General features: G+C 49.5%; 1 protein-coding gene across 5 annotated transcripts in view; it reads right to left on the minus strand.

The window, feature by feature from the left end:
- The window catches only part of PDGFRA (platelet derived growth factor receptor alpha), a 44,684-nt gene that overhangs the window by 15,489 nt on the left and 2,280 nt on the right, over positions 1-26,915 (minus strand). Inside the window, exons 1-14 of one of the 5 annotated variants that reach the window (XM_032851467.1) lie at positions 25,643-25,828; positions 24,444-24,567; positions 16,603-16,663; positions 14,516-14,833; positions 11,522-11,782; positions 10,208-10,338; positions 8,816-8,987; positions 8,535-8,724; positions 5,860-5,975; positions 4,745-4,871; positions 3,478-3,671; positions 2,674-2,768; positions 2,335-2,467; positions 127-231 (exon numbers count right to left, since the gene is read on the minus strand). In XM_032851467.1, the coding sequence (XP_032707358.1) occupies positions 127-231; positions 2,335-2,467; positions 2,674-2,768; positions 3,478-3,671; positions 4,745-4,871; positions 5,860-5,975; positions 8,535-8,724; positions 8,816-8,987; positions 10,208-10,338; positions 11,522-11,782; positions 14,516-14,833; positions 16,603-16,654 (1,894 nt within the window). In that variant the 5' untranslated portion in view covers positions 16,655-16,663; positions 24,444-24,567; positions 25,643-25,828. Of the gene's footprint in view, positions 1-126; positions 232-2,334; positions 2,468-2,673; positions 2,769-3,477; positions 3,672-4,744; positions 4,872-5,859; positions 5,976-8,534; positions 8,725-8,815; positions 8,988-10,207; positions 10,339-11,521; positions 11,783-14,515; positions 14,834-16,602; positions 16,664-22,705; positions 22,729-22,779; positions 23,090-24,443; positions 24,568-25,642; positions 25,829-26,915 lie in introns of those variants that run through there. The other 4 variants (XM_032851500.1, XM_032851472.1, XM_032851490.1 and 1 more) reach the window with 4 other exon arrangements.

Here is a 26,915-nt window from a genome sequence, read left to right on the forward strand (position 1 = left end):
AATCGGAAAAAAACAAGATCTGGTCCTTACCGTGGCACACACTGGCTGTGATTCTGAGCCATTCACTGGACCGACCTTGATTTTAAGAAATAATAATCAATCATCATCCCAGGAAAGGGCACTTACGTTTCAGCATCTTCACGGCTACTTTCATGACAGGCTGGGAGCGGCTTAACCCATAGGCGGTTCCTTCAACCACTTTCCCAAACGCACCAGATCCCAGGATCCGACCTGCGAGCAATCAGAACCATTAACACAGGTGAAATGTGGCGTCATCCCCTCGGTTTTATTCAGCACAGTCAGCGGTAGGCTTGCCCCAAGGCACCGGGGCCAATGGGGAGGCGGGGCAGGAAGGGAGGCTTTTCCTCCAGGATGGGTAAGTGTCATGATTCCTGAAGTCAGCACGTGAGACCAGAACAGAGCCCAGCCCACACAGAAGGAATCAGTACAACTGCCTTCATCAAATACCATTTGCAAGGGGAAGGGAACCTCGGGCAGGAGTGAGGAGGGCGCATCCCTCCCTGGAGTGAGCTTTCCGTCTCCCAGCTCCAGTGCAGGGCCAGTCCGAGGCCCCCGTTTCCTGTGGCTCCCGCCCAAACCCCCTGCTTCTCTACCCTTCAGTTCTCCACATGCAGAGACATCTTTTGCAGCAGTAAGTCCTTATCCACTGGAAATCCCTCAGTATCCGAGACCTCACTGATCCCGAGGCGCGAAGAAGTGAACTTCGGGCTGGTGTCCTTGCCGCCTGCTTGTCGGAAGGACCAGGAATGTCACAGGCTACTGCACCCCGGGAGCCACGCTTGGCTCCACGCTGGAGGTGATGTAAGTAAACAGCTGGGGAAGACTCGGCTCATAAGGGACTAGCAACCAGCAGTGCGTGTGTGCACGTGTGCATGTGGGAGAGTGTACCCAGAAACGTACGGCTGCCTTAGGGGAACACACAGGAGCAGAGACACACAGAAATGCCTCTTAGCATGTTAGGGGTGTCACCCTTTTCCCCCACATTTTACTACTTTAAGTTCCTCGGCTCTTTCTGTAAAATCAACAGGGGGGAGGGGTAATAGGGTGCGATTGGTGGGAGGGAGAGATGATAAAGCTTCATTTCCAGGTACAAGTAGTTGACATTGGAAGTAACTAGGACATCATGTTTGATTTCAGTTTAAGAAGACCTAAACTTGCTGCACTTTGGAATGAGACAAGCCGGTCTAGTGTGTTCCCAGTGACACAACCTCTATTCTTTCACTTGTCTTTTTAAATTTTTTTTATTTAAATTCAATTTAGTTAATATATACTGTATTATTAGTTTCAGAGGTAGAATTTAGTGATTCATCAGTTGCAAATAACACCCAGTGCTCATTGTATCAAGTGCCCTCCTTAATTCCGATCACCCAATTACCCTATCCTCCCACCCACCTCCCCCACCCCCGAAACCTTGTTTTTTTCCTCATAGTTAAGAGTCTCCTATGGTTTGCCTCTTTCTCTGTTTTCATCTTATTTTCCCTTTGCTTCCCCCACCCCCCATGTTCATCTGCTTTTTGTCTTTGTCCTGTTTTCATTCATCCATGATGTGATTTAAAAAAGAAATTCCTTGAACTAATTCACGTACTCGGTCTCAACCCTAGACTGAAATAATCTGAAAAGTTTGTGATAAATTGGCTTGATTATTTTCACATGTTTTGCTTTGGAAAGTACCTGTGTTTTTATATCCTATATACATTTCTAAAGAAGTATCTAATACATCCTCAGACTGGGCTAGATTAAAATACCCTGTGTGGTTGTCCTCATTCAATTCTTATCTGTTCCTTTTCAGTCATATAAATTCATCTCATCAATTCGTGTCACTCCCAAAGCAAAGCCATCTCAATGACTATCTTTGGCAGGACATTCTCACATTCTCCTCTCCGCTTGTAAAATTTTCTTTAACCATAATCTGCTATAGAACAAGATTTTTATTTTTTTCAGATTTTTATTTATTTATTTGAGAGAGAGCATGAGCAGGGGGAAAGGGCAGAGGGACATGCAGACTCCCTGCCGAGGGTGGAGCCTGATGCGGGACTGGATCCCAGGACCCCGAGATCATGGTCTGAGCCAAAATCAGAGACGTTTACCTGACCGAGCCACCCAGGTGCCCCTGGAACGAGATTTTTTTTATAAAAACCACGGGAGTGATGCAATTCATTCATTTTCAGGGCAGAAAAATATTTCTTAAAGCCAATTTCTATTGCTTAGCTCTTACTGAGCAGAAGTTCAGATCCCTAATTCCTGCACAAGGCTATAAAAGGTCATGTCCAAATCAAAGGGGAGTCTTGGGAGATCAGCCCAGAAGGCGCTTACCTAGCACAAGTCCATCTCTTGGAAACTCCCATCTCGAGTCATAAGGCAGCTGCATTGGGTCCACATAAATATATTCATGTCCGTCAGGGCTGATGGATTCAATGACCCTCCAACGGATTTCATACCTGGGTTTCTACAAAAGAGCACGACAGGCAGCTGGTGAATTTCCAAAGTCCAGAGGCACTAAAGCTTGACCACAGCCAAGCGACCACAACACAGCAGGACTGACACGTTCAACACATCATTACGGAGCTCCTCCTCTGTGCCAAGCCCTGAACTAGGTTGCTATTCTTCTTGTTCTTACTGGCCTTAAGGGTTTTCGTTCTTGGAGAAAAATACCTGTTTCCAAATGACAACCAGGACAATGAGTGAGACGATCACAATCACCAGCAGCACGAGGACTGCAGCGGCCACAGTGAGCTCGGATCGCAGTGCTGAAGGAGAAAAGGCTGTGTGAGGTAGAAATTTCCACAAACACGCAGGAGGGCGGGAAGGCGATGTGGTTGTTGTGTGGGTCGGAAACCTCTCCCTTCTGGGGGAAAAGCGCCAAGGCTGCCTGGCTCATTTTAAGGATGGGCGATACCGTCTCTCAATCATCTACATACATGACACTACCCCAGATCTTCCCTTGGAAGAGAAAGGGAACAAAATTCCATCAGGGAAATACAGTACTTGTTCCAAAGGTGCCTCAACGCTAACTAACCTTCTAGACAGAACGTGGGCTGGAATGTAAAGACTGATAAATGGGACTGAAAGCCATGTAAGTTCAGTTTATTCTGAAAGGCTGCATTTTGTTTATATTATACTTAGGGCTTCGTTGATTTTTTTTTTTTTAAGAATGCAACCTGTCTCGACAGTTCAAAGGAGCAACAAGGCAGAAGATCCTCCTTCCCCATCATCCATCCCCACACTCAGACTACAGAGACCGACTAGCTATTCTCTAGACAGTCAGGATGCCTCGGATGCCTCTTCAAGGTGCAGTTTGGGGTCAGAATCCAAAAGAAAGGGTTCCCAGAGAAGGCCCTTTAAAAGCATTCAGAGCTGAATTTCTGCCTCGGGACCTTCATTCCTTTAGGACCCCATCTGGGATTCAAGGTTCTGCCTGCGGGAGGAGGCGCTTGGTGGTGACTAAGAGCAACTCACTGGGCGCCACCAGCTTCAGCTCTCGGCTCTCAGCCCCAAGGAGGTTCTTGGCCAGACATCGGACAGCGATGGTCTCCTCCACTCTGGTAAATGTCACTCGTCCCTCCACAGTACTCCTGTCTCGGGGGTGGACCTCCGTGATGATGTTTGAGATATTGCTGGCCAAAATCGCCCATGAAGTTTCATTATTACACCTGGGGAGAAAAAAGACATTCATTTAGAACCAGTTATCAGGATAATGGAGGTGAGCAAAGCAGAGATAATCATCGACGGTGGCAAGCCATTCTGACCTCGCCTGCATCTGAGGTTGCTACAGGTGGATTTTCTTATTTTATGTGCGTATTAACATGAAACTCGTTTGCACAGACCCAACAGAGGATAACCTATATGCGGATAACTCAAAGTTAACTGCTGATGAAGCAGGCAAAGTAGAAATAAGTTCTGTCAAATGTAACTACCAATTCCAAGCCTTGAACCCATGAGCCAATGGATCAGATCTACTTCAAGAATGTTTAACTATCCCAACTGCCCAGCTCTTGGAAATGCCTGGCTCCCTCCTCTTCTCCCCACCTGCACTGTCAAGAGCCCCTCAAGTGTCAGTAGGGTTGGAGTGATCCGCTGGCTGAGTTATGAGACCTAGATTCCAGCCCCAGTCAAGATCCCAGTCCTGTCATTCTGCCCTAAGAAGGGGGAGGTCTAGGACTCAGCCCCCAAGAGAAACAATCGAGGTCCCAAACGTGGGCACCATGGGCACATGGCTCGAGGGCCCATCAGAAAAGGTGGACAGATGGGTGGGTAGAGGAGGAACGGGTGAGTTAACTCCGCCCAGACAGCAGGTAGGCAAATGGGGCAGTCACCGTGCACAAGACTGTCATGTATGTTGACGCGCCAGTCTAGCTACCAAATAAAGCTCACCCTGTTAAGACCTATACGGTGAAGTGGGCCAGGGTAGTAAAAATCCTCTCTTAGAGCTGTGATCCTTTAAATTCATCTTCTTTTCTGATGAGGCACCCTTGGAGAATCTGGTGAGAGTCAGGGACCTTCTCCTTACAGTACTCATGACCACACAGGTGCACAGGTACACATACCATCCACACATGCACGCCAGGCCTATGCTTAAGACACTAGCCTGGAGTTTATGGAACTTTGGCCCAGGAAGTATCACAAAAGAAGGGAAAGCCAAAGAAAGAAAATGCATCTCAAGTTCTTTGAATCAAGGAAGAAACATTCTGACCACCAATGAGAAAGAAACCTCTAGTTTCCGTACTTCTTAATATCCTTGCAGACCATCCACTCAATGTCAGGAAGTGGCGTCCCTTCAGCGGTGCATCTCACGGTCTGTCCCCCCGTAGTGCCATGGTGGTCATCAACCAAGTCCAGAATGGAGGAGGGAACTGCAAGAGGGGAAGGGCCATCAGAATTGAATGGTTTGGGTCCCAGAACTCCTGTGAGCCCCAGGTTCACAGAAATCAGGTTCAAAATTCATCCCCCACCACCCCCCCGCATTCAGACCTGTCAAGCGAGTAACCCCCCCAAGAAGGGGCTGAAAACAGTTACAGGCTCCACTCTGGATAGACCCACTTGTTTAAGAGCATTTTCACAGTTGCAGTGTTTAGGGATTTGTGTCCTGTGGTGTTCTAAATCTGCAGTGAGGAAAGCAAAAGGCCCCTGTGGCTATTTGGCTTGAAAAGCAAGGAGGTTCTTAAAGCTGTCTTAGGGCTTAGGGTTTAACTAATGGATTCAGCCAGAGTATATAATGTAAAGCAGCATTTACCAAAGTGCATCTATAGAATGTGACTAGCTCTTAAAGAATTTTTTTTTAAATCCTTGATCAAATAAATTAGAAATATGCTAGCATTTGTATCATAGGTTTACTTTGAGGGTTAAGGGAGCCTGTAAGAAGTCCTGGGCACATGGCAAGTACCAGTGAACAAGGGCTAGACGTGAACATGGAGAGAGGCACGCCCTCCTGGTAAGTAAGAGCCACTGCGCAGTCGATGCCAGTGAGGGGAGCTAAGCAAAAAGGCTAAAACTCTCCGGACCAACCTGAGGTCATCTGGACCAAAACCATCACTTTCCTCTTCCAAGAACTGGAGGAGCCAGACTGAGAAGCAGGTGGTGTTGTAAGCTAGGAATTCCCCCAGACTGTTACAGAGCAGCCCGGAAGTTCCCAGAACTGTGTGAATTTGTAAGGCCAACAAAGCTCTCCCTGACAGGTGACATCTACACCCACTGCGTTTCCCATGAAGTGTTGTTTTTCTCTTCACCTGCTGGGAGAAAAGTGCCAGGCTCTCCTTGGCAGGGGGGAGGGGGGAGACGGAGGGGAGGGCACTCATTCACGCAGTCACTGAGCTACCATTATCTTTATACTGCCTGACGCACCTTGAGTTAAGAGTTCGAAAGTATAGCTCTTCACGTCGTCCTCGTTTTGAACGACAATTGTGTAATGGCCACTGTCTTCCTCCTTAGCGCGGATCAGCTTTAATTTGCTCCGATATCTGAAACGACAAGGACTCTGTGTCAGCAAGTCAGAGCCAAACAGATACCAACTGTTCCAACAGTTACCATGTTCACATTCAAGTCCAAGTTTGTAAAAAGTAAAAACATCTTTTTTTTTGGTCTGCATCATTGCTTTTCTGGGATTTTCGGTGTCCTTTCTACAGTGAAGGTCTGACTTACAGACACTTAATTCTCAAACGAAGACCATGTATCTTGATGAGCAACAGCTTATGTGGCTAGAACAGCAATTGGTTGTGTTAAGGCCTGACTTCTGAACAAAACAGACACATCCCACCAACTTTCCTTAAAAAAACCTTGATTTTTACCTTTTTAAAAATACCTGCTTCCCTTAAATATCCATCATTGAGGTGGTGCAACCAAACAACGGGGGCACTCTTGAAGAAAGAATGCCGACCCAGTCTGCACACGGACATGGAGAGATCTCCAGCACTTAACATTCCTACTTGCTGGTATTTGCTTAAAGAAAACTCTGGAAGGTTTCAGAAGAATCTAATGAAACTAATAAAGGTGATTTCCCTCAGCTAGGGGAGGCAGGGAGACCAGGGCACGTGGCGGCAGGAATGGAGCAAGGCTTCTTACAATGCAACTTCTTCATGCTTCAATACCAATAAAGCAAAAGATTGCATTGCCTATTAGAAGAAATTAGAAAGATCTATTTCTTCATACTTTATTAAAGGGAAGTTTCCCCTAAAGATTTCTTCCATGTATTATAAATGACATCTGGCTCTGTGTGTTTGCGTGGGTTCATCAATAAAGTATTTGCCCATTTGATTGCCCTTCTTTTTGAAACATCACAAGGGCACCTCGGTGGCTTAGCCGGTTAAGTGTCTGCCTTCAACTCAGGTCATGATCTCAGAGTCCTGGGATTGAGCCTCTCATTGGGCTCCCTGCTCAGTGGGGAGCCTGCTTCTCCCACTCCAACTCCTCCTGCTTGTGCTCTCTTGCTATGTCAAATAAAAAAATGAATCTTTAAAATAAATGAATCTTTAAATAAACGAGTAAGTAAAACACCACAGTGCTGAAAAGCAACGGGATGGATGGGAAAAGCACTGGTCACAAAGTGAGAAGAGCTGGGGCATCACTGAAATTCTCCACGCCTCAGCATCCTTACGTGTAGCATGGGATAACTATCGTGTGCAACAGCACAGCGTCCTTTCCAGAATGAATTCAATGAAATCATACATGTGGAACGAAGCCCCGAAGTTATGCTGTAAACAGAGTCTTCTAGCCCAAGATGCCAGGCACCGGCACCGTTAACGGCAGCACAGTGGGCTGCTTTGTCCTCTGGGGACCACGCGGGATGTGCTCCAGGCCAGGACTTTCTGAGCGAGTCCCCATAGGCGCTCCTGGCTAGTCGTCACCACACGATCCTCTGTCATTCATTGTCTCCACTTCCACAGGCAGCTTTCCCACACCTTCCCACTGGCGAGCTTTGTCTTGTCATGACGCTCCATCTGGCCTGCGGAGAGCATGCCTACAAGCATCCCAAGCGTGAGCTGTGCCAGGATCACCCAGCTCCTCTCTGGCCTCACAGCCCAAAGTAAAGTTTGGCCCTGCCCACGTCTTTGCACACCTTCCCCTTGTGTCATCGGAAAAGCCCGTCAGATTCAGCACTCGACACTCTTAACATCGCTGTTCTCCAGAGGCTATAAAATTCTGTCCGCTCAGATACTACTTCTCAGTGACACATGGGATTTAGTTCACAAAGAAGCAAGCAAGTTCCAAGGTGAAGTGAACCGATGAGAGAGGGTCTTCCCTTCTTCCCGGAGGGCTAGAAAGAGAGGACTGATGTGCGCCTCTCTGGGATGGTTTCTGATGAGGGCGTGGGGTCAGAAAACCTAGTAGTGCAGGATGTACCTTCTGCTCTGGGATTCCAATCAGAATTTAAAAACTGCAAGAGACCTCAAGATGTCATCTGGTCTAATTCCTTGCCTTGAAGGACATAAAATACTATTAAGCCTACTTTACAGACGTGGAGACTGAGGCCAAGGTGACTTACTCCACCCCTAGGTAAGAGATGGGGGCGGGAGACGGTCTCCTCAGGGAGTGAGAATCCATTTGCTCCAAACCAGGTCTAAACAGCCACTGCTCCTATTTCCAGCAGAAGCCTCCCTTGGGCAAATGTGTTTCTGATGAAACTACTGATGTTTTGTTTCATGTAGGTTTATGTGATAAATGGCCTCATCATACATTATCTCCTTGCCATTCAGATGGAGGAGGTCATCAAATATATTCAGCTCAAGTGGGTCCCACTTGACTTCCTTTCCTCCATCCTGTCCTGGATGCAGGAAATGCTCTTTCACTGGAAACAGAGCTCTTTAGTTCCTTCTTCTCATTCTATTGTTAAATGTCTATCAACAGTATTAGCACATGGCAATGGTATCAAGAAAGGTACCTGATTTCAAGTATCTCCCATGTCAGACTGCTCATTTTCTAGATCGATCCTTGTGTCACAGACATGCACAAACCTCAGTCTATCCCGAGAGAAACAGTAAACAGTAAAAAGAAATGCATACTTGGGAAGGGTGTTTCGTTACCTTATTTCCTGAATCTTTTCTATGTCCGTGGTGATCTCTGTGAGATTTTCAATCAGAGTCACATTGTCCTTCAGCCAGGATATCCTGGGAGGGGGGTAGGCCTGCACATCCACCACGAAATGTTTGACTTCATGTAGGTCGACAGCTTCCAACGGGCTGAAGTTGGGTTTGATTTCAATGAATCCTTTCTCTGTAGGGGGGAAGAATTTCCATTAAGTAATGATTACCGGAATGGATCGCGAGCAGCAGGGACAACTGACATTTTAGAAAGCAGAATGTACCATGGACAGAAATGGTGACTTTCTTCATCTCTTTGACCTCCTTGGTGGCCTGGCGGGCAGCACATTCGTAATCTCCACTATCTTTCACCGTGGCCTCGGGGACCCTCAGAGTGTACACCAATTTGATGGACGGGACCTTGATTTCCTCCAGCATGGTGATGCCTTTGCCTTTCTACAGCAGAAGAGAAGGAAAACCAACTTTAAATACCTAGCTCTGAAGAGTGAACCCTCATGTACACTACGGACCATGGGTGGGGATGAGGAGCCAATATAGGTTCCTAGATTATAATGTCCTCCCCCCACCAACCCCGCAGGGCTGTCGATAACGACGGGGAACTGTGCATACACGAGGCAGAGGCTAATGGGAAATCTCTGTACCAACCACTCAATTTTACTAACCTAAAACAGCTCTAAAAAATGAAGTCTAGTAAAAAAAAGTTCTTAGACTAGCTCCTTAGAAAATCGTATTTTAAAAGGATATTTAATGACATAGTAAGGTGTCTGTGCTATGCTGCTAAAGGAAAAAGGATACAACAAAGTACTATTTAAAGCCTAATACCTATTAATGATTACATTTATTCTGTATACAAAGTACTGAAAGGACTCAGCTTCCAAAATATTAATGGTGATGTCCTGGAAGTGGCTTTTCCTCTGTTTCTCTCAATTTTATAACATTATGACAATAAACCTGTATTATTTTTATTACCTGATGAAGACTTTGTTTTATAAAATGATACTTAGATTCTATGTTTTGCGGCCAAAAAGCAGGTACTGTGGTTTGTGGGGGGGGGTGTCTATTTTCAGTAAGTGAGCAGAATGTTTATGCTTTAAGGATTAAGGCCAATCAAGTATGAACACTGAGCCCAAACTCCCTCATAGCCAGGGAAGACATATGCATATCAGACGATGAATGTCTCTTCAATGCATGAGGTCCTAAGGTCCAATGTGAAAATGCCCAACTTCCAACTGATGCCCCAGAGAGAAAGGAGGAGGGGAAGCAAAAGCAGAGGGGAGAGAAAGGGGTAAAAGGAGAGAAGCTATCAAATGCCAAAAAAGAGCAGGGAGCAGAAATGTACAAATCAGGAGTGAAAGGGAATTAGATAGACAGACAGACAAAACCATGTAGACAGAACCTTCCTATTTCTTTCTGACTTGTGAAAAACAAAAAAAGGCTCAGTGTACACCTTTAGAGATTCTGCAGGTCCTGGTCAGGTAGCATCTCCACCTCTCCCACTGCCCAAAGAGCCATATAAAGTGATCTAGTAGAACCGGCTCACTGCAGAGACGCGAAGCTGAGTTCTTGAGAAGCCCGGTGTCATGCACCACCAGTGACAGGTGTTCTAGGCCTGCTGGGCTCCTCTCCATGCCACCAAGAGCCCTGCAGGTACCTACCACTTCTCCGGGGTACGTCCACTGAAGGTCGACCACCTCGTTGTTAAAGACAGCACAGGTGACCACAATCGTCTCCCCTGACTTATACACAGTTTTAAGAGCTTCCATTTCTAGATCAAGTTCTGATGTTGCTATTTAAAAGAAGAACAGACACAAGGACCTCAATACCCGTAATACAGTTAAGAACCATTGTAAGGTTTGGGTTTGCTTTCCTTTTTAAAACCCCGAAAAATAATTTTCTTTTCAAACTTTTTGTGTGTTTGTTTTTGTCGGGGGGGTGGGCAGAGGAGGAGCAAGATCTTAAGCCCTGATGCGGGGTTCAGTCTCACAACCCCAAGAATATGACTCTGACTCCAAGGCAAGAGGCAGATACTTAAACTGAGCCACCAAGCTGCCCATAAAAAATAATTTTCAAACCACTGCGATCAAGACAAAATGTTTAAAGTCTCAGAAGCTTTGATTTTGTGCTGACGTATGTAATTTGGCACAGTTATAAAATAGCACACACACACACACACACACACACACATACACATACCTACACACGCAACAGGACAATACTAAACCTAAGTTCCAATCGAACAGAGCGCTACATTCCTGAGCATCTGAGTTGAGGATGGCTCTCCTCTTCTGCAACCAGCTTTATGGATGTATTTATTCAGTTAATCAACCAGCCTTGACTGACCAGCACTGCTCTGGGCACTTTGCTCCTCCCCTACCACTCTCTCTCTCTCCCACCTGCTACTCAGCTATTCTCAGTTCTTTTCTAGAACGAAGCACAGTGCTGGCATAAAAAGGCCCTTACCCAGCGTTCAGTAGCATTTGCTAACCCCAAACTTCTGACCCCAAACACACATTCTTCTTTCCCATTCACATGAACCACTCACATCAAAGGGAGGCTATAGCAACAAGCTTTGCTCAGAATCAAAATCACCTTTCTTAAGTTACTGAAGTTAATCTAGGCATCCACCCCCCATAGGTATGTGTTTGTATTTAGGGTCTCTGCAGTCAGGAATGTGGGTACAACAGTAAGAGGCTTATCAAGAAAAGAATTCCTCACAGTATTTCGAAGTAAACTGATGAAATATGAAATATTACTGGGATAAAGTAGCATTTGCCTTTAGTAATGCTAAGCTTAGTGTTACTTCAGACACAGATGGCAGCCTAACGTTTTATGGCAAAGGTGGGGTACGAAATCCCCAAATATTTAGGGTCTCCATCACTAGGGACTATGATTTTTTAAAAATCCCATCCATATACATCGAATTATTCTGCCTTTAACTCTTGGGTAAAGGAGAGACAAGATGCAAGTACCTTTTAAAGCATAAACATTAAATGGAATGGTCTGGAACTTCTTCCCCCTGACGGTGGCTTCACAGATATAGGGCCCAACGCTGAAGGTCCCATTGAAGCCCTGTCTGCTGTCATAGGAGGCGTGCACCACCCCGTCACTGCTTATCAAGGTGACCGGAGTCTCGGGATCAGTCGTGCGACAAGGTATGATGGCAGAATCATCATCCTCCACAATGACTAAATAATCAGTCATTCCCAAAGGTACAAAGGCTACATCTGGGTCTGTGGTTTGGCGAAGAGAGAAAAACACGTTAGGCATTAATTTCACCTTTACCTTCTATATTCAGAAAAATTATCTCACTGGCATGAATCACATTAGGTAAGAATGATACTTTCACATATATCCAGAATTTCACAATGATATTAACCATCGTAAGAGCTAGAAGGCTGTTCTATATGAACAAAATAAAATATAGTATGAACAACAAAATAAAACGAAGTATGAACCCCACCAAAATACCTGAACTCTAGTGGGGAAAAAAAAAAAAAAAGAAAAGGCTGGTGATGACTATAAATTAGCTAGGAGTTGAAATCAAAATTTAAGCACTACTGAAAAAATGATCAGTCACCAAGTCTATTCGAAACAGAGAAAATAGTCATAATTTCAAAAATTCCTATTGCCTATAGTATCACTGAAAAGTAGTACAGAGATCTATTAAAAAATAATCTGTCAAGTAATAAACAGAATTTACAGTTCCACAGCCTGAGAATTTTATTTCCAAAAGAAAACCAGCTACGTAAGCTACTACAGTAAGGAGTACTAAGAGTGTCAAACGTTGGATTCTGAAGGGCCCCTTACTCTCCACGGGTACAGATAAGAAGATCTCTAATCGACAACAGTTCAGAGCCTACTTGGATGACGTTTGTGCTGAGGGGGAGGGAGGACAAGAATTTTTGGACAATCTTAACAGATCAAAACAAACAAAAGATCAAAACACCATATGCCTTTAACAAGCCCATAGTCCATTCTCTTCAAAGCAGGAGGCATTTATGTGTGAACAAAGCTGGGGTGACATTCTAAATGCCTACCCTTCTTAAAACAAAACCTTTTATTTTTAGGAAGAAGGGTCCAGACAGTTAAGAATGTCATGAAAGAGATGAAGAGGGTCTAGATCCCATGGGCTGCCCACAGTTACAGAGGACAAGAAGAGCAGCCGATTTGGGGGGTAGGGGGAACTTACAAGGAAAAGGCAGAAAGATCGGAAGATATACTTCAGAGACCCCCTTACCTCACCTCTGCCAAAACAGGATGGCAAGAGTTATCAACAGTTTGTATATTTGTCTGCTTTAAGCCAAGTAATCCAACTACAGCCTCTTTTAAGTATGAAGACTGCTGTTACCTGAGTTCATGTTCAAGAGTTCCAAATCCTTGAACTCTGTTCGTAAAGATCTCAGCAAACAAAGCTACAAATTCATCTCGGGTTAAAATACACAGTTTGATATTCCTAACACAACAGCCAAGCCTTCCTTTAAAAATGCAAGTCATCTCTACCATTATGCACTATCTATGTGATGTTTAAACAACATCATGGCCCTCCTTTAAACAACTGTCCTTGGTAGAAGCAATATACACAGATAGAGATGGACACAGAGATGGATACAGAGATGGATACAGACAGATGGATACAGACAGAGATGGATACAGACAGAGATGGATACAAACAGAGATGGATACAAACAGAGATGGATACAGAGACGGATACAGACAGAGATGGATACAGATAGAGACAGATACAGACAGAGATGGACACAAAGATGGATAGAGATAGAGAGGGATAGAGATAGAGATGGGTACAGAGATGGACACAGACAGAGATGGATACAAAGATGGATACGGAGATGGATACAGACAGAGATGATATAGACTCAGAGACACAGAGAGACAGACAGGCACAAAGGAACATCTAAGACACAGACACAGATACAGATGGGGATTTCGATCACTGCAAGGAGGGCACGAGGAATACTAGCTGGGTGGCAAACCAAATGAATCTCAAGCTCATGGCTAAGCCTGGCTGATTAACAGGTCTACTGGGAGAAAGCACCACACTGTACTCCACTCTAAGGGCAGGCTCTGAAACCCATCACACCCCAAGGCCATGCCGTCCGGAGGGGCCACCAGCCAAGGGCTGTGGGGCACTGGGGTTCCTTAGGTTCCCAGACTTTCTCAGCGCAGAGTTCTAGGACTCATCTACTCTACCTTCCTTCCTTCTCTCTTCCATTTAAGGTCACACCGACAACGTAGGTAGACAGCCCTCCCAGGCAGGCTCTGTGGGATCCTTCCCCATTTCCTCTCACAGGCTGTCCCCTCCTCAAACCCTAGTGTGCTTCATCCCAGTTTAACTCCTGTCTTGGCACCTGCTTCTCACCGGTCAGAGACAGCATCATCATTATCAATCTGCCCCGAATTTTAATAAAAAGGAAAAACTCCCCCTAATTAATCAAAAATATGTATTTCATTCCATCTGAAAAAAATAGCCTGGTTATTGGGAAACTATTAAAAGAAACGATAAGCAGCTCCAAGACAGGATCTACTTACTTACTTTTCGTGTCCCCAACACTTCGCCCAGGGCCTGACACACAATAAATAAACCGAAACACTTGTCAAACTTGGCTGAACCAGAACAGAGATGATATAGACTCAGAGACACAAAGAGACAGACAAGCCATTTCAGGTCATTTCAGATTTTTTTGCAGAACGTGAATAAAACGTGCTATGGTACAAATGATTTCTAAAACTTCACGCAGTTTCCAAAAGTCCCCCATAAATATTTCTTGATAATGGTCTCCCAAGTGACCTTGATTTAATGTGCGCTCTCTCGTAGTTTTCAAGATTTCTCCCTTACACATTTATTATGTTCCTATTTCTTAAGACGCTAACCCGGCTGGCGGTGGGGGGGGGGGGCACGAGCAGGGGGGGGGGGGGGGGGGTCCCCCCCCGCCCGCACAGCTCACCTGGCACATAGATGTAGATGTGTCTGCCTTCGAGCTCCATTTCCTCCGTCTGCGTGTGGTTGTAATAGCAAGTGTACAAGCCTGTGTGCGCCGCGGACGCATTGACCACTTCCAGCACAGTCACAAAGAGGCCGCTGTTGTTCTCCTCATTTCTGATTTCCACATTGGGGTTCTCTTCTTCAGACATGGGGTACTGCCAGCTCACTTCACTCTCCCCAAAGCATCTCAGAGAAAAGGACGAATTCAGCTGCACGACCTTTTCATTTTCATTTGGAAGGATAGAGGGTAATGAAAGCTGGCAGAGGATTAGGCTGGGCCCTGTAAAAGGAAACGGGCTCTGAATAGGCACCGCCAGAAAGGACCGTCTCACCCAGGGAACTGACAGCGGCAACAGCCGCGGCTTACAGGAACAATGACCGTTTTTGCGCAAAAATCCGTTAGCCTGGATGCCCATGAAAGGCCCCCCATTCTAATAGCCGCGGCATCTGCTGAGAGCAGCAAATGCTCCAAAGGCCTCAGAAGCCTCACCCCACCCCGGGATTCACCCCAGTGAACACTCAAATGGAGAGAGGACGCCTGATTCCCATTCCGTATTTCAGACTCCCGTGTGTGACCATAAAATATCCCAAGAGGGCAGAGACGTGAGCACATGTGGCTTCTTCAGGGTCCACAGGCCCTACAGGCGCTCCCCTTAGTATGGAATGGGGTGAGAACAGGGGCAGGGAGACTGCACAACGCACAAAGCAGGTTTGTGCTCAAGAACTAGTCTCTTCCATTCTGCACGACACTCGGGCATGCCTTCTCGCTAACGGCCTCCCAGAAACCCAAGCAGGATGATAAGAGATTTTTTTTAAGATTTTATTTATTTATTTGAGAGACAGTGAGAAAGAGCATGAGCGAGGAGAAGGTCAGAGAGAGAAGCAGACTCCCCACGGGACTCGATCCCCAGACTCCAGATCATGACCAGAGCAGGCAGTCGTCCAACCAACTGAGCCACCCAGGCGTCCCGGATGATAGAGATTTTAATTTTAATTTAGTTTTATTTATAAGTAGGCTCTGCACCCAACGCAGGGCTTGAACTCATGACCCTGAGATGAAGAGTAGCCCGCTCTATCTACTGCCTGAGCCAGCCTGATCCCTGAGCCCCTGGATTTTAACTTTTTAAAGGGAGAATATTTAAAGTCCAAGAGTTAAAACTCGAAGTTCATCTTAGAACCTAAAACTTTAGTCCCGCTTCCCCTATAAAACAGAAGAGATATTATGACTTCATTATTAATCAGTGGTCTCTGACCTCCTTTGGAGCCCAACCCAACTGCACTATGCGCCCACGGTACTTGCAGCTCCAGGCTGAAGTCACGAGTGCCTCTGGTCACCCATCCTCCTGCAGGCGGGGTATCCTTGGTGGAGTCTGAACTACCGAGCCACTGACCTTGCTTACTGCTAACATGCCCATATAGGTAAGCTCTACAGACACTAACAGACTTAACTCCTCCCACCAGAAAAACACTGGGTTCACGGTGAACATCTGTGATGTACAAACATCTGGATGAACACTAAAAAGTGCCAGTAAATGTTTCCACAAATGGTCCCAGTAGTATCCTCCTGGTAGAAAAAGGTCAGTAAGATTTCCCAAGAGTCAAATACTCTACCAATCAGATTCCAAGGGGAAAGGCGGCTCCAAGATTTTTCCAGCAATCTAAGCATGTTCCACTTAAAGACAGGTATGATTCCCTGGACATGAGTTATTTCCTTTGATCATTCGTGAAGTCCCCGGGAAACCCATGTCCCAGGGGAAAAGCACGGTGGGCAAAATTTAGGCTATTTTTCCTACCACGTTTCCATGCCAGGATTATACATATATTAAAATTACCACTGGTGAGCATTCCTTCTTAACTGGAGTTAGCACGATACAGCGAAGGGAACTGAAGGTTTGTGGTCATTCTACATTAATTTCTCATCATTTTCGACTTCCCTCCCCTCTTTTGGACTGTGTTTGCTGAGCACTGGGAACACACTCCCAGAGCACAGAACTTAGAAGGCAAGGCTTCCCCCAGAACAATGAAGTCAGAGAGTACTGGGATCCTTACCTGGAAGAAGACAGCCTAAGATCAGCAGGGCCAGAAGGGAGGTCCCCATCATTCCAGAAAACTGGAAAATCAAACGTCAAACAGAAGCAGCGTTAGCCAATAAAACCACCAGTGAGCCTCGTTCTTTTTGTGCTTTGCAATATGGAAAACGTTAACAGCATCATTTTAGTCGAAAATACCTCGCCTTAAGATTCATGGTTAAAGCAGTTAAGATACCTAAAAAAGAATCCCACAGCCCAAAAGGACCCCAAGATCATGACAGGAGCCATCTGAAGCTGAAACCCTTTTGGATCGCACACGGCTTTGAAATTCCAGAAAGTCTGGCTTTTATGGTCTCAGAATGCATCCAAGTGTATAGAAGAACTGTTCCTTTTAACCCACTGAAATGAAGAATGTGAAAAGCACACGCTATTTACTCAACTTCCATTAATGGAGCTGTTTTCGCTCAAAAATAGGTTGTCAATGGCATGTTTTGCTACAGAGAGTACATGGTGAAGTCCACATCCTTCACAACCTTTTGCAAAAAAGATACTTCGGCTACAACAAGTATTTTTTTTTATCGAGGAGCCATTCTGATGTCAAGTTTTTTAAAGTCAAAACCAATGTCAATTGCAGGACGTCCCTTTGCCATGCAGGGCAGGGGGGCCCAGCAGGCTCAGGCTTAGAGGTGTGGACGGGGTGGGGCGGGGGGAGGACCAGTGGGGGTGCAAGCTTTAGGATATCCCACCAAAAAAATCACCTAAGCCTTAGCCTGGGATGTCCTGGGTCCCTGCCTTGCTCAAAACCCCAAAGCATACAATGAAAGGACTTCATGGGATTTCATTTGTTCCACGACTAGCTTTGGAAATGAAGATGTGTGTTCATGATTCCTTCCTGAGTACATTGGCCTAAAACAGACAAACCAAGAAAACACAACAACAACAAAAAACTCCATGTATGCTTGTGGTTAGCCCCTCATCTTGCATTTTTACTTTCAGATGACCCATATGCACAACCCAGATTTCTGCTACATCAAATTCTACCGGGAAAATGCAGGAGGAAGACAGAGTGAAAGGCAGAATGCTGGCAGGGGGCGGGGAGGGGAGGGTTGGACAGGAAAAAAATGCTAAATCTGTATGCCATGTCTATTAATAATAACCCTGAGACATACTTGATTTTAGAAGTGCCAGCTGAGGCTCAGAGAAGTTTAGCAAGTCACCCCAAGTCACAGAGTGAGTGCTAAAGCCAGAATTCTAACACGAAGTCTGTGTGATGCAAAAGCCATGCTCTCTCCAATTCACCATATGGTCTCCCTCAAGGGAAGGTCAGTGCTTCAGCCTTGTGGGTCCCCTCCCTCCCTCTCCCAGCACTATTTCCTCATGCAAATTGGGGCTCTGCTTCCCTTCTCTGCTCACCCTAGTGAGAGAAATACAATTGCAGCGCTGTGAACCCAAATGCAATTTGCACAATGCTGGCTCACTGATGGCTTCTGAGGCTCCTGGCATGTACCCGGGGAGCTTGAGGGGAGGGGGGCAGGGGTTGCAGGGTTTCCTCACTGCTGTGGTGACGGGCACAGCAGGTCCCCAGCCAGGCAGGCCAGCCTGATTTACCACAATTAGCAGTAACCGGCCTGTGTGTTTGTACACATAAATATCAGCCTCCCACTGATAATCCACTTAGCCAACTTCAAAGGAGCCCTCCAGAGACAGCTTGATGTCTTGGGTTTTATCACATTTATACCCTGTATTTCTGTAGCAGGACTTGCCAATGGTGCATCTTTAAAGCATTCCCGAGCTTAGGAGAAGGGCTCTGAGGAGCGTTTTGCCCTGGGCCAGCCCCACCAGCTTTCCTTCTGTGCCTGCAGATACAGCGACCCTGATGCCAGGGAGGAATCTTTAGTGACAAGCTACGTGGGCAATGAAAGCGAGACCTGAGAGCCAGCGATAACGATCCCAACACTGAGAATCAACATGTATTTGCTGAAGACTTCCAACTCCCTTCTCTGATAAGAGTAGTTCCCTGGTTTTTAGAAACCCGGGCATATTTGGGAAGTTTCGTGTCATTACTCATCTGTAACTCAAGACAATTTCATCCTGAGTAATTGCAGCGTTTGCCCTACAGGGAGGCAATGGAAAACAACAGGAGAGGATGGCCTCCTTGCCTACTGGGCATGTAGCGAGGATCTCCAAGAGTCAGGCTCGTTATTTCTGGGGCTTTTCCACCCAGGATGTAAACGCTAACCCTTAATCAGTAGACCCCACCCACCCACCCATCCAGGAGCATATCCAAAAGTCACATGAGCAAATGCAAGTAACTGTACAGATTCAGAGAAAGGAGTCAGCAAGAACAAAATCTGTTTTGCTAAAAAATCATAATCGTATCTTCTCATGCCAGCTACAAGTTGGTTTCAGGCTTCATCCTCTATAACCACAACGCAAAAAGCACGGCCAAGAGTTAAGAGAAACAAACAGGGGAAAGAGAGGTGTGCCACGTTCTCGCTCAGGCCAAGGGACCCGTAGTTCCTCCATGGCATTCCCTTGTCTTTCTCATTCCTTCTCTCCGAAGTACGATGGAAATCGCTTCGGACTAGGTTCATCCCATATCGATGCTTAATCCATCTCTCTGAACCTCTGGCTCTTCTTCTATTACAGGGAACGGGAACACCTAACTTGCTGGCTTGCCTTGCCACGTTATTATAAAGACTAAGTTACAGTTCAGTCAAGAGCGTTTTGGAAACTGCAGCCATTGGTTTTTATATCGACCTAGGAGTCCTGCAGACTCCTAAGATGTTTTATGAAGATTATTTACCTGAAAGAGAGAGAGAAAGAACGTGAGTGGGGGAAGGAGCCAAGGGAGAGGGAAAGAGAGAGAATCCCAGCAGACTCTGTGCTCAGCACATGGCTTGATCTCACAAACCCGAGACCATGACCTGAGCTGAAATCAAGAGTCAGCGGGACACTCAACTGATTGTGCCACCCAGGTGACCCCCTGCCCAAATGTCTGAGATGAAAGGAACGTCAGAGTAACTCCTTCAACTTCTACTTATTGAGGAATCAGACCCATAGGCCTTTGAACTTGCCCTTCATCACCTGCATACTGAAGACGAGGATCTAAACTCAGGTTAGATGAAGGCCTGCTGGACGATCAAGGCAGGCTGTTTTAATTCGAACCAACACACACGGTCACATTAGAAAAAGAAATCTGTTTGCACCCTCTGTCCTTAATGGGCTTCCACCCCTGTTCTGCAAACACAAGTGAAGAGCCTTGGAAGGCAACTCAATAACCAAAGACAACATGCTAAGCTAGAGAGTAAACAGAGCTTGGGCACTATTTCCAGAAGCGAGAGCAGGCTAGCCTTCTCAGAAATCCACAAAGATAGCCAACGGCTCAATGCATCCCGCTGCAGAGCTGCTGAATCTTGAATTTCACCCCACCCTGGCATGATTAAAGGCCACAGGAGACTCTCTCACGGTCCCCAAAGCCACTGACAACCTCAAGATTCAGATTTCCGAGGCTCGGTTAATTTCAGCTCTAAGTTAATTCTAACTGTGAAAATTACATATCCCACTTTATCCTTGTGACAAACGTTCTAGCCCGTCTCGTAGCTCTAGCCCCAGCAATCCAAATGCTGGTCGACACCGGTGGCAACTTCACGGAGGGTGTGTTTACCAGGATCCGGACCCCACCAGATGCCGTTTTGCCGTTTTGATCTCCCTGCGTTCCATCAGACGTTCCAGGGATGGGTGGTGGCGGGAGTATTTCACACGGGAGCATTTTATGGGACAATCGGAGCCCATAAACCTTTCTGCTCTTCTGCACCAGATACTTAGCCACGGAAAACTGAAACGAGACTTCCTCTTCATTGTTGCCAAACTGGTGTGACTCTTAACGAGACAAAGCTGGGTGTAGTCGCTTACAGTGCACCTGAACTCAAGATCACCAAGCTCCTGACTCCAGCGCTGCACTCATAAAAGGATATGCAAATATCCACCCAGTTTCTGGACAGATCTGCTCTGAGAGTCAGACGTGGTACAGCTGCAGCTTGCTCACTACACAAATGCAAAGAACAAACTAAGGCAGAAACTACACAAAAGCCCACAAAACAAATGCGATCAGCCCCGTGATTTTTGCAGCTTTGTAGTAAGAAACGCGTCGTCACCTTCCACCTGGCCCTACCAGGCAGGGAATGCATCCTCCTCAAGCCACAACTTGCTTACAATCTCCGCGAAGCCCATTCCCAGAGGGTCGTTGCAGTTCTCAAGTGTGGCCAGCAGATGACAGTGTTGGTCCAAAGACGCGCGTCCCGGGCTCCGTGGAGACACACACACACACACACACACACACACACCCACACACCGCTGAAAAGTTCTGTGCTAAAATGTCTCAAATCCTAACTTCCAATCTCTTCCTTTCTCCCATCGTACTTTTAAGAGTCACGGTGACCTCAGTCCAGAGCCCAGAGAATGGAAGCAGGAAGAGGCAAACTGTTGCCGAAAATGCTCCACTGTCCTCGGAGCCCTGGGAGAATTTGGGGAGGGACAGGCACCACCAGCACCGTCGCTGCGAGCCAGCCGGCTAGGGCCGCGGGGCCTCGGGAGCCCGGCAGACGGCGCTGCCACGCCAGGCCGCACAGGTTCCGAGGGTTCGGCAGAAGCAGCCCCCTGGAGAAGAGGTCGGAGGATCCGGGTTTTGTTTCCCCAGGCTCTCGCCACCCCGGGGATGGCGCACACCGCGGGAGGGAAACCCACCCGGGCCGCGCCGGGGGGCGACTGCGACGCCGTGACCCTGGCCAGGCAGCCCGATCGGTTCTCAGGCCACTGTCACCCCTGGCAAAGAACAAGGCCTGCCCGGCGGGGGCCGCGACGGCCGCGCCGCCGGGAACCACGGGCAGACTGGAAACGACTGTTCCCGTGGCTCAACAGCGTAGGGTCCTAGAACAGCCAGGGGCCGCCCGCGCCGGAGACCCTGTGGGAGTCCTCCAAAGTCGGCGGCTACCCCCAAAAGCGCCCGGGACCTCATCCCCTGCGCCTTCCTCCGCTAGTCTCATACTCAATCACGACGACGCCCCCAGCGCATCCCCAAACCCTGCACGCCGCCCCTCCCGCCACCCGAGCGCCTCCCGAGCCACACGCACCGTGCTTGCCGGCGTCTATCCGAAGCCCTGGGGCCGCCGCGAAGCTGACTGGGTCGGTCGGCCCGGGGCCCTCGGGCTCAGCGCTGCGCTCCGACGCGTCCGCCTCGCCGAGCGCCAGAGGCAGGAGGAGAGCCGGGCGCGCGCTCCGGGCGGCCACTAGAGGGCGCAGCGGCGCCGGGAATCTTCCCCGGCCCGCCGGCCGCTCCGGCTCCGGGTCCCCGACAGCGCCGCCGGGCCCGGCAGCCCGACCACCTTCGCCGGGGAGGTTCCGCACGGTCCCGCCTCCTGCCCCGCTGCCGCACACGAACCCGCGCCGGCCGCTTCCCTCCCCGCCGCCCCCACGCCCTCGGCGGCTCTGTCACGCCGGGGCTGGTGGTGACCACCACCCGCTCGGTCGGAGCTGAGCGTCCCTACCGGCCGCACTCCCGGCCTCAGAGCGGCGGAGGCCGCGGCGCCCGGAGCACGACGCTGGGCGTTTGCATTGTTTTCGGCGGAGACCTGAGAGGGGGCCGGGAGGGGTGGAGGGAGAGCGGCCGGGGTTTAGGGTTACAGCCGCGCGCCAGCGCCTCCTATGGGCCCGAGAGCCGCACGGTCGCGGGCAGCCGCTGGCAGAGGAGGCCGCGGGGCGCTGAGTCTACGACCCCTCCTCGTCTTTAAAGAGCCGAACCTTCCCCCTGCCACACACCCCCCATGGTCGGTTCTGTCCCCGCTGCCCAGTACACTCTCGCGCCCGCGAGCTCCCCTTGCTTCCCTCTCTCCGGGAAGGGGAGGACGGACTGCCGTTGGCTGGGAGGGGAGCGCCCCAAACCCGAGGTCCTCTTTAGTTACTCCAACCTATTTTCCAACAGATTCCCGGCTCTCTGTTCCGTTTTAAACAAAAGGAAACGCCGCAAAGCCACTTCAGAAGAAGACACGCGGCAGCAGAGCCCGGACCAGGGCGCAGCAGAGAAAAGCAATTCGTCCGGAGCCTGCATCCCGCGCGGGACCTACCCCCTCGCGCCCCGACGGCTGATGCTGCTCGAGGGCCTCTCGAAGCCAGACTCGAGGAACGCTGAGAGCCGCACCTTTCCGTCTCCGACCAGGCTTTAGCTTCTCCCCCAGAACTGCCACTCGTCCATCAGCAACACGCAGCCCTGTCGCAGCTCCCCGGAGGCCAGAGGGAGTCCCACCCGCCGGAGTCTGCAGGAAGGCGCTGGCCACCACGTCTGCAGGACGCGTCCAGGCGCTGCGCGCCGCCCACGGCCGGTCCCCAGGAGGCACAAAACGGGCCCGCCTCGGCGCCAGACAAGTTTGCAGCTGGAAAGCCCGGCCCGTTGCCCCTCCCCCTGCACCCCTCCCCAGTCCGCGCCCCAGGAAGAAAGCGACCTGGGGCCGGGAACCGGGGCTCTGCTTCGAGTTGCTCTCGGTCCACTTAAGGACTGGGGCAAGGCCCGAGGGTCAGCTACCCACTCCTTCGCGGCCCCTCCCCCAGCCCCAGCCCCACCCCCCATTCTCCACCCCCGCTGTGGGGACTCACCCAAGCCACACTTGGGTCAAACCAAAAACAACACTGTGTAAGAGACTCGAAGCCGGGACTGAGCAGGGCGTCAAAACCGGGACGGACGGGCTCTCGCCTGTCGGGGAGCGGAGGAAGGGCCCCTTTATCGTAGGAGAGTGTAAAGAAGGAAACCAAGGAGGAGGAAACCAAAAGGAAAAGAAAACTGGGAGGGGATGCAAAGCAGAAGCTCCAGGGGCCGAGTGGGTCAGAGGCGGGTGAAGGGTGGGAGATATTAAAGCCGGAGCCACCAGGGCTGCGGCTGAGGCGGCAAGCCCGGAGGGGCTCTCCCTGGCCTCCAGCAGCCCGGACGCTCGCTGGGCTGAGGGGTGCTAGTCCCGTGAGCTGTGCGGCTGACTGTCCTGCCCGCGTGCCCCGGGTATCTCCCTGACCTAAAAAGCTGCCTAGTTCTGGTCGCGAGCGACTGCGGCGAGACGAGTCGGTCCAAAACGTTGAGCAATTCGGCTGAGGAGCCAAAAATCCATTTCCCACACGGCGCAGCCCGGGGCTTTTCCAGGCAGCTGGGCCGGGCTCGGGGCAGTCCGGACCCGATAAAGGCCATCCACACTCCCTCTCCAGCCCGGGTTTGCCTCTCACTCTGGCAGATGGAGTGGGTGGCAAGTTCTTCCAAGCACTCGTTCTGCAATCCTGAGGTCTTAGCAGGGCTAGGGAAGCAGAGAGAGGGACGGGCGCTCTGGCTGCTGGCAAGACGCGCAGCCAACAGACAGACGGCCCAGCACTTCTTCCCGTCGGAGACGTATGGCCAGGACACTGGCAACACCTGGCCAGGCGGCCCGGTTCCCGGCCCCCGGGGCAGTCGTACTCGGGCCCCTCTGGCTCTGAGCTGGCTGCGACCCTTTCCGAACAGAACCGCTGATCCCAGTTGTTTCCGAGCCAAACCGACGCCGCCCGTTTCCCCCGCACAACCGGGAGAAGTTAATATCACAAGTAAAAGCCGACTTCCACGGGGATAGACGAGGAGGAAGGAGGGGCGCGAGGAGAAGGCTCCGAAGCAGGCAAGGAGGCCGGAGCAAAAAGTGAAATCGGGGCACTGGAGAGGCTGAAGCAGCGCAGGGTGAGTGCAGGCGGCGAGTGCCACGCGAGGAAAGGGACACGCAAAGAGGGGGGCGGGTCTTGAACTCAGGTGCCCGGAGGAAGGTGACGAGGCCGGTTCGCCTACCATCTTTCTTTTACCTGGGAACCTAGTTTTTCCGTTCCGAGTCTTCCCTAACTTCCCCTAAGAAAAGTTCTGCACTTTTCTGGCGATCCTCCTCCTTTCCTTCCTGTGACCGGGACTGGGCAGCAGTAGAACCCCGGGCTTTGCAAATAAAAAATTAAAAAAAAAAAAAAAAAGATTCCACCGAGGATAGGGGACGCGCGGAGACGGGTGGGGGTGGGGACCACAGCGCACAATGAGGGCCCCTTGGAGCGCAGTACGAAATTCCTCAAACCCACTTGCTGGAATGCGAGGCGACGACGACTTCTTCACTCGGGGCCAAATGTGTTTGTCATTACTCCAGACCGCCTGCCCGCCCGCGCCGCCTGAGCCCCCGCACTCGGGCGCGCAACCCCAGCGCACTGCGGGACTGGCGCCCGCTGTCTCTCACACTTCACTGATCCCGCAAACGGCTGGGGAGTCCCCCCAAACCTTCGCCCCCGTCCGCGCCCCCTCTGCTCGTCTTGCAGCCGCCCGGGTTGTGCAGTGTCTGGCCCCGGCTCGCACCAGCGCTCTGCGCCGTCCAGTAATTACGCGCCCTCGGCCCGCGCCATGTGCCCCCGGCTGGCACCCGAGGTCCGGCCCCCTCCAGCCGAGCCCTTCACGCCTCCGGTCCTCGCAACCCCTTCCGCGTCCCACTCGGCGCTCTTCTCCCTCCGCCTCCCCCAGCCCTCCAGCCGCGCTCCACGCCACCCGCTGCAGCGCTGTCCCGCCAAACCGCGGGCGAGGAATGAAAATACTCATTAAAAACCTGTCGCCTTCCAGGACCTACTGCCAAGAAGAGGGCAAACACCTCTGCCCCCACTCCCCAGCATTACTTGGTGCTCGTCCCAGTATACACGAATACCACCCCCAACCCCAAAAGAAACCTCAAAAATGTAAGCCTAAACAATTTCGTTGGGAGGCTATAGAGTTGTAGGAAAAACACTGCTTTTAAAAATAGGTCTGGAAAATGTGTTGTTGTTTTTTTTTTTTAATCCCTAGACTTTCTAGCTCTTGGTAATCTTTCCTCCAAGTGAAGTTTATTAAACATAAATGACTCTCAGGACACATAGCTGGAATTCAACTTTTTTCCTCATCGCCCAAAGTTTGAGTGAAGTTTCTTCTCTTCGAGCCCAAAGGGCCTGATAAGGAACTTCTCTTAGAGACAAAAATCATTTTTTTTCTCCTTTCTTACCTTCTCCTCCTATGTCAATTCGTAATGAAAATCCGACATATGGAGTTAAAAGTGTCCACGGTTTCCAGTCCTCTCCTGGAGTCCCCTCCTGTTTTTCTCCCTCTAGCTCCAACTGTAATGGGCTCAAAAACCGCGTTTTGTAATTGATTCAATGTTATAGTCCATCCTTCTAAAACTAATCATTTGCTCTTAGTAAAGAGCTGTCAGGAAATGAAGCGCCCCCCCCCCCTTGGCCTCTTCAAAATAAAAGTTTCTCTCGAACTCCGTGCGCTCTGAATCTCCACGCAGCCAGATCGCGCCTTCGCCTTTTGCTCTTACGCAATCAGGGGGTCCAGTCCCAACCCCCAGACTTCGACAACAACTGGGGGGCGGGGAGCAGACCAGATGGGGTGGGGGTGGTGGAAAGGGGAGGTGTTGATGTTCTGCCGGGAAAGAGGTTCGTGAAAATACAAACTGCCCATCATTTCCAGAATGAGTTCGCCTCCTAGTTTAGGGGGTTATTTTCCTACGCTGCTATGTTGCTCTGCATGCTCTTTGAGAGAAAGAAAAAGAACTTGTGAAATTTCATTTAATACCCAGAAAGAGTATACATCCGGAGTGGAGAACGTCCCTTCTGTAGAAATTTTTAGCCCAGCTAGACAGGGGGCTGCTCGGAGAGGTCTCCAACCGGTTGCGTCTTTACAACTTGGGGTCTTTTAGGAAAGTGCGGGGTAGTTGCTAATCCCTTAATGTGATTAGGCAAACTCTTGAGTCCCATATGAAGATGATGGTCTTTGTTTTTGGTTTTGTTTTGTTTTGCTTTGAAAACGGGTTTGAAAGAAGGTACAAAAGAACCGAGGGTCTGCGTAGGTTTGGAACGTTCGCCAGGAGAATGACCTTTACTCCCTCGGAGCCACTTATCTTGTCGTGTCTTTGTTTTCGGGGTAATCTGGGCGAGGTTGCCCAGGCTTCTATCACTCACACAGAAAGGCTCAGGCAGGGTTGGGCGTTTGAGGAATCGTCCACAACAAATCTGCCACCTCCTCGTTCAGGGTAGGTTTGCCTCCCCGTGCTCCCTCCCTCCGCAAGGGACGGAGCTTACGGATGCCCTGGGGTTGAGCGGAGCCCCAAATCCTATCCCCAAGTTCGAGGCAAGAGACTGTACAGGGAGAGAACGATTCTGCTCGCGAAGGAAAGGGGGCGCTCACGCTCCAGGAACCAGACCAGGCGAAGTTGGGCTTCCAAGGGACGGAGGGGGAGGGGAGAGCATTCACCTTCCCCGCCTTCTCCTAAT

Source organism: Lontra canadensis, unplaced genomic scaffold (assembly GCF_010015895.1).
Source record: "Lontra canadensis isolate GAN:19392208 unplaced genomic scaffold, GSC_riverotter_1.0 scaffold1, whole genome shotgun sequence".
Lineage (NCBI taxonomy): Eukaryota > Metazoa > Chordata > Mammalia > Carnivora > Mustelidae > Lontra > Lontra canadensis.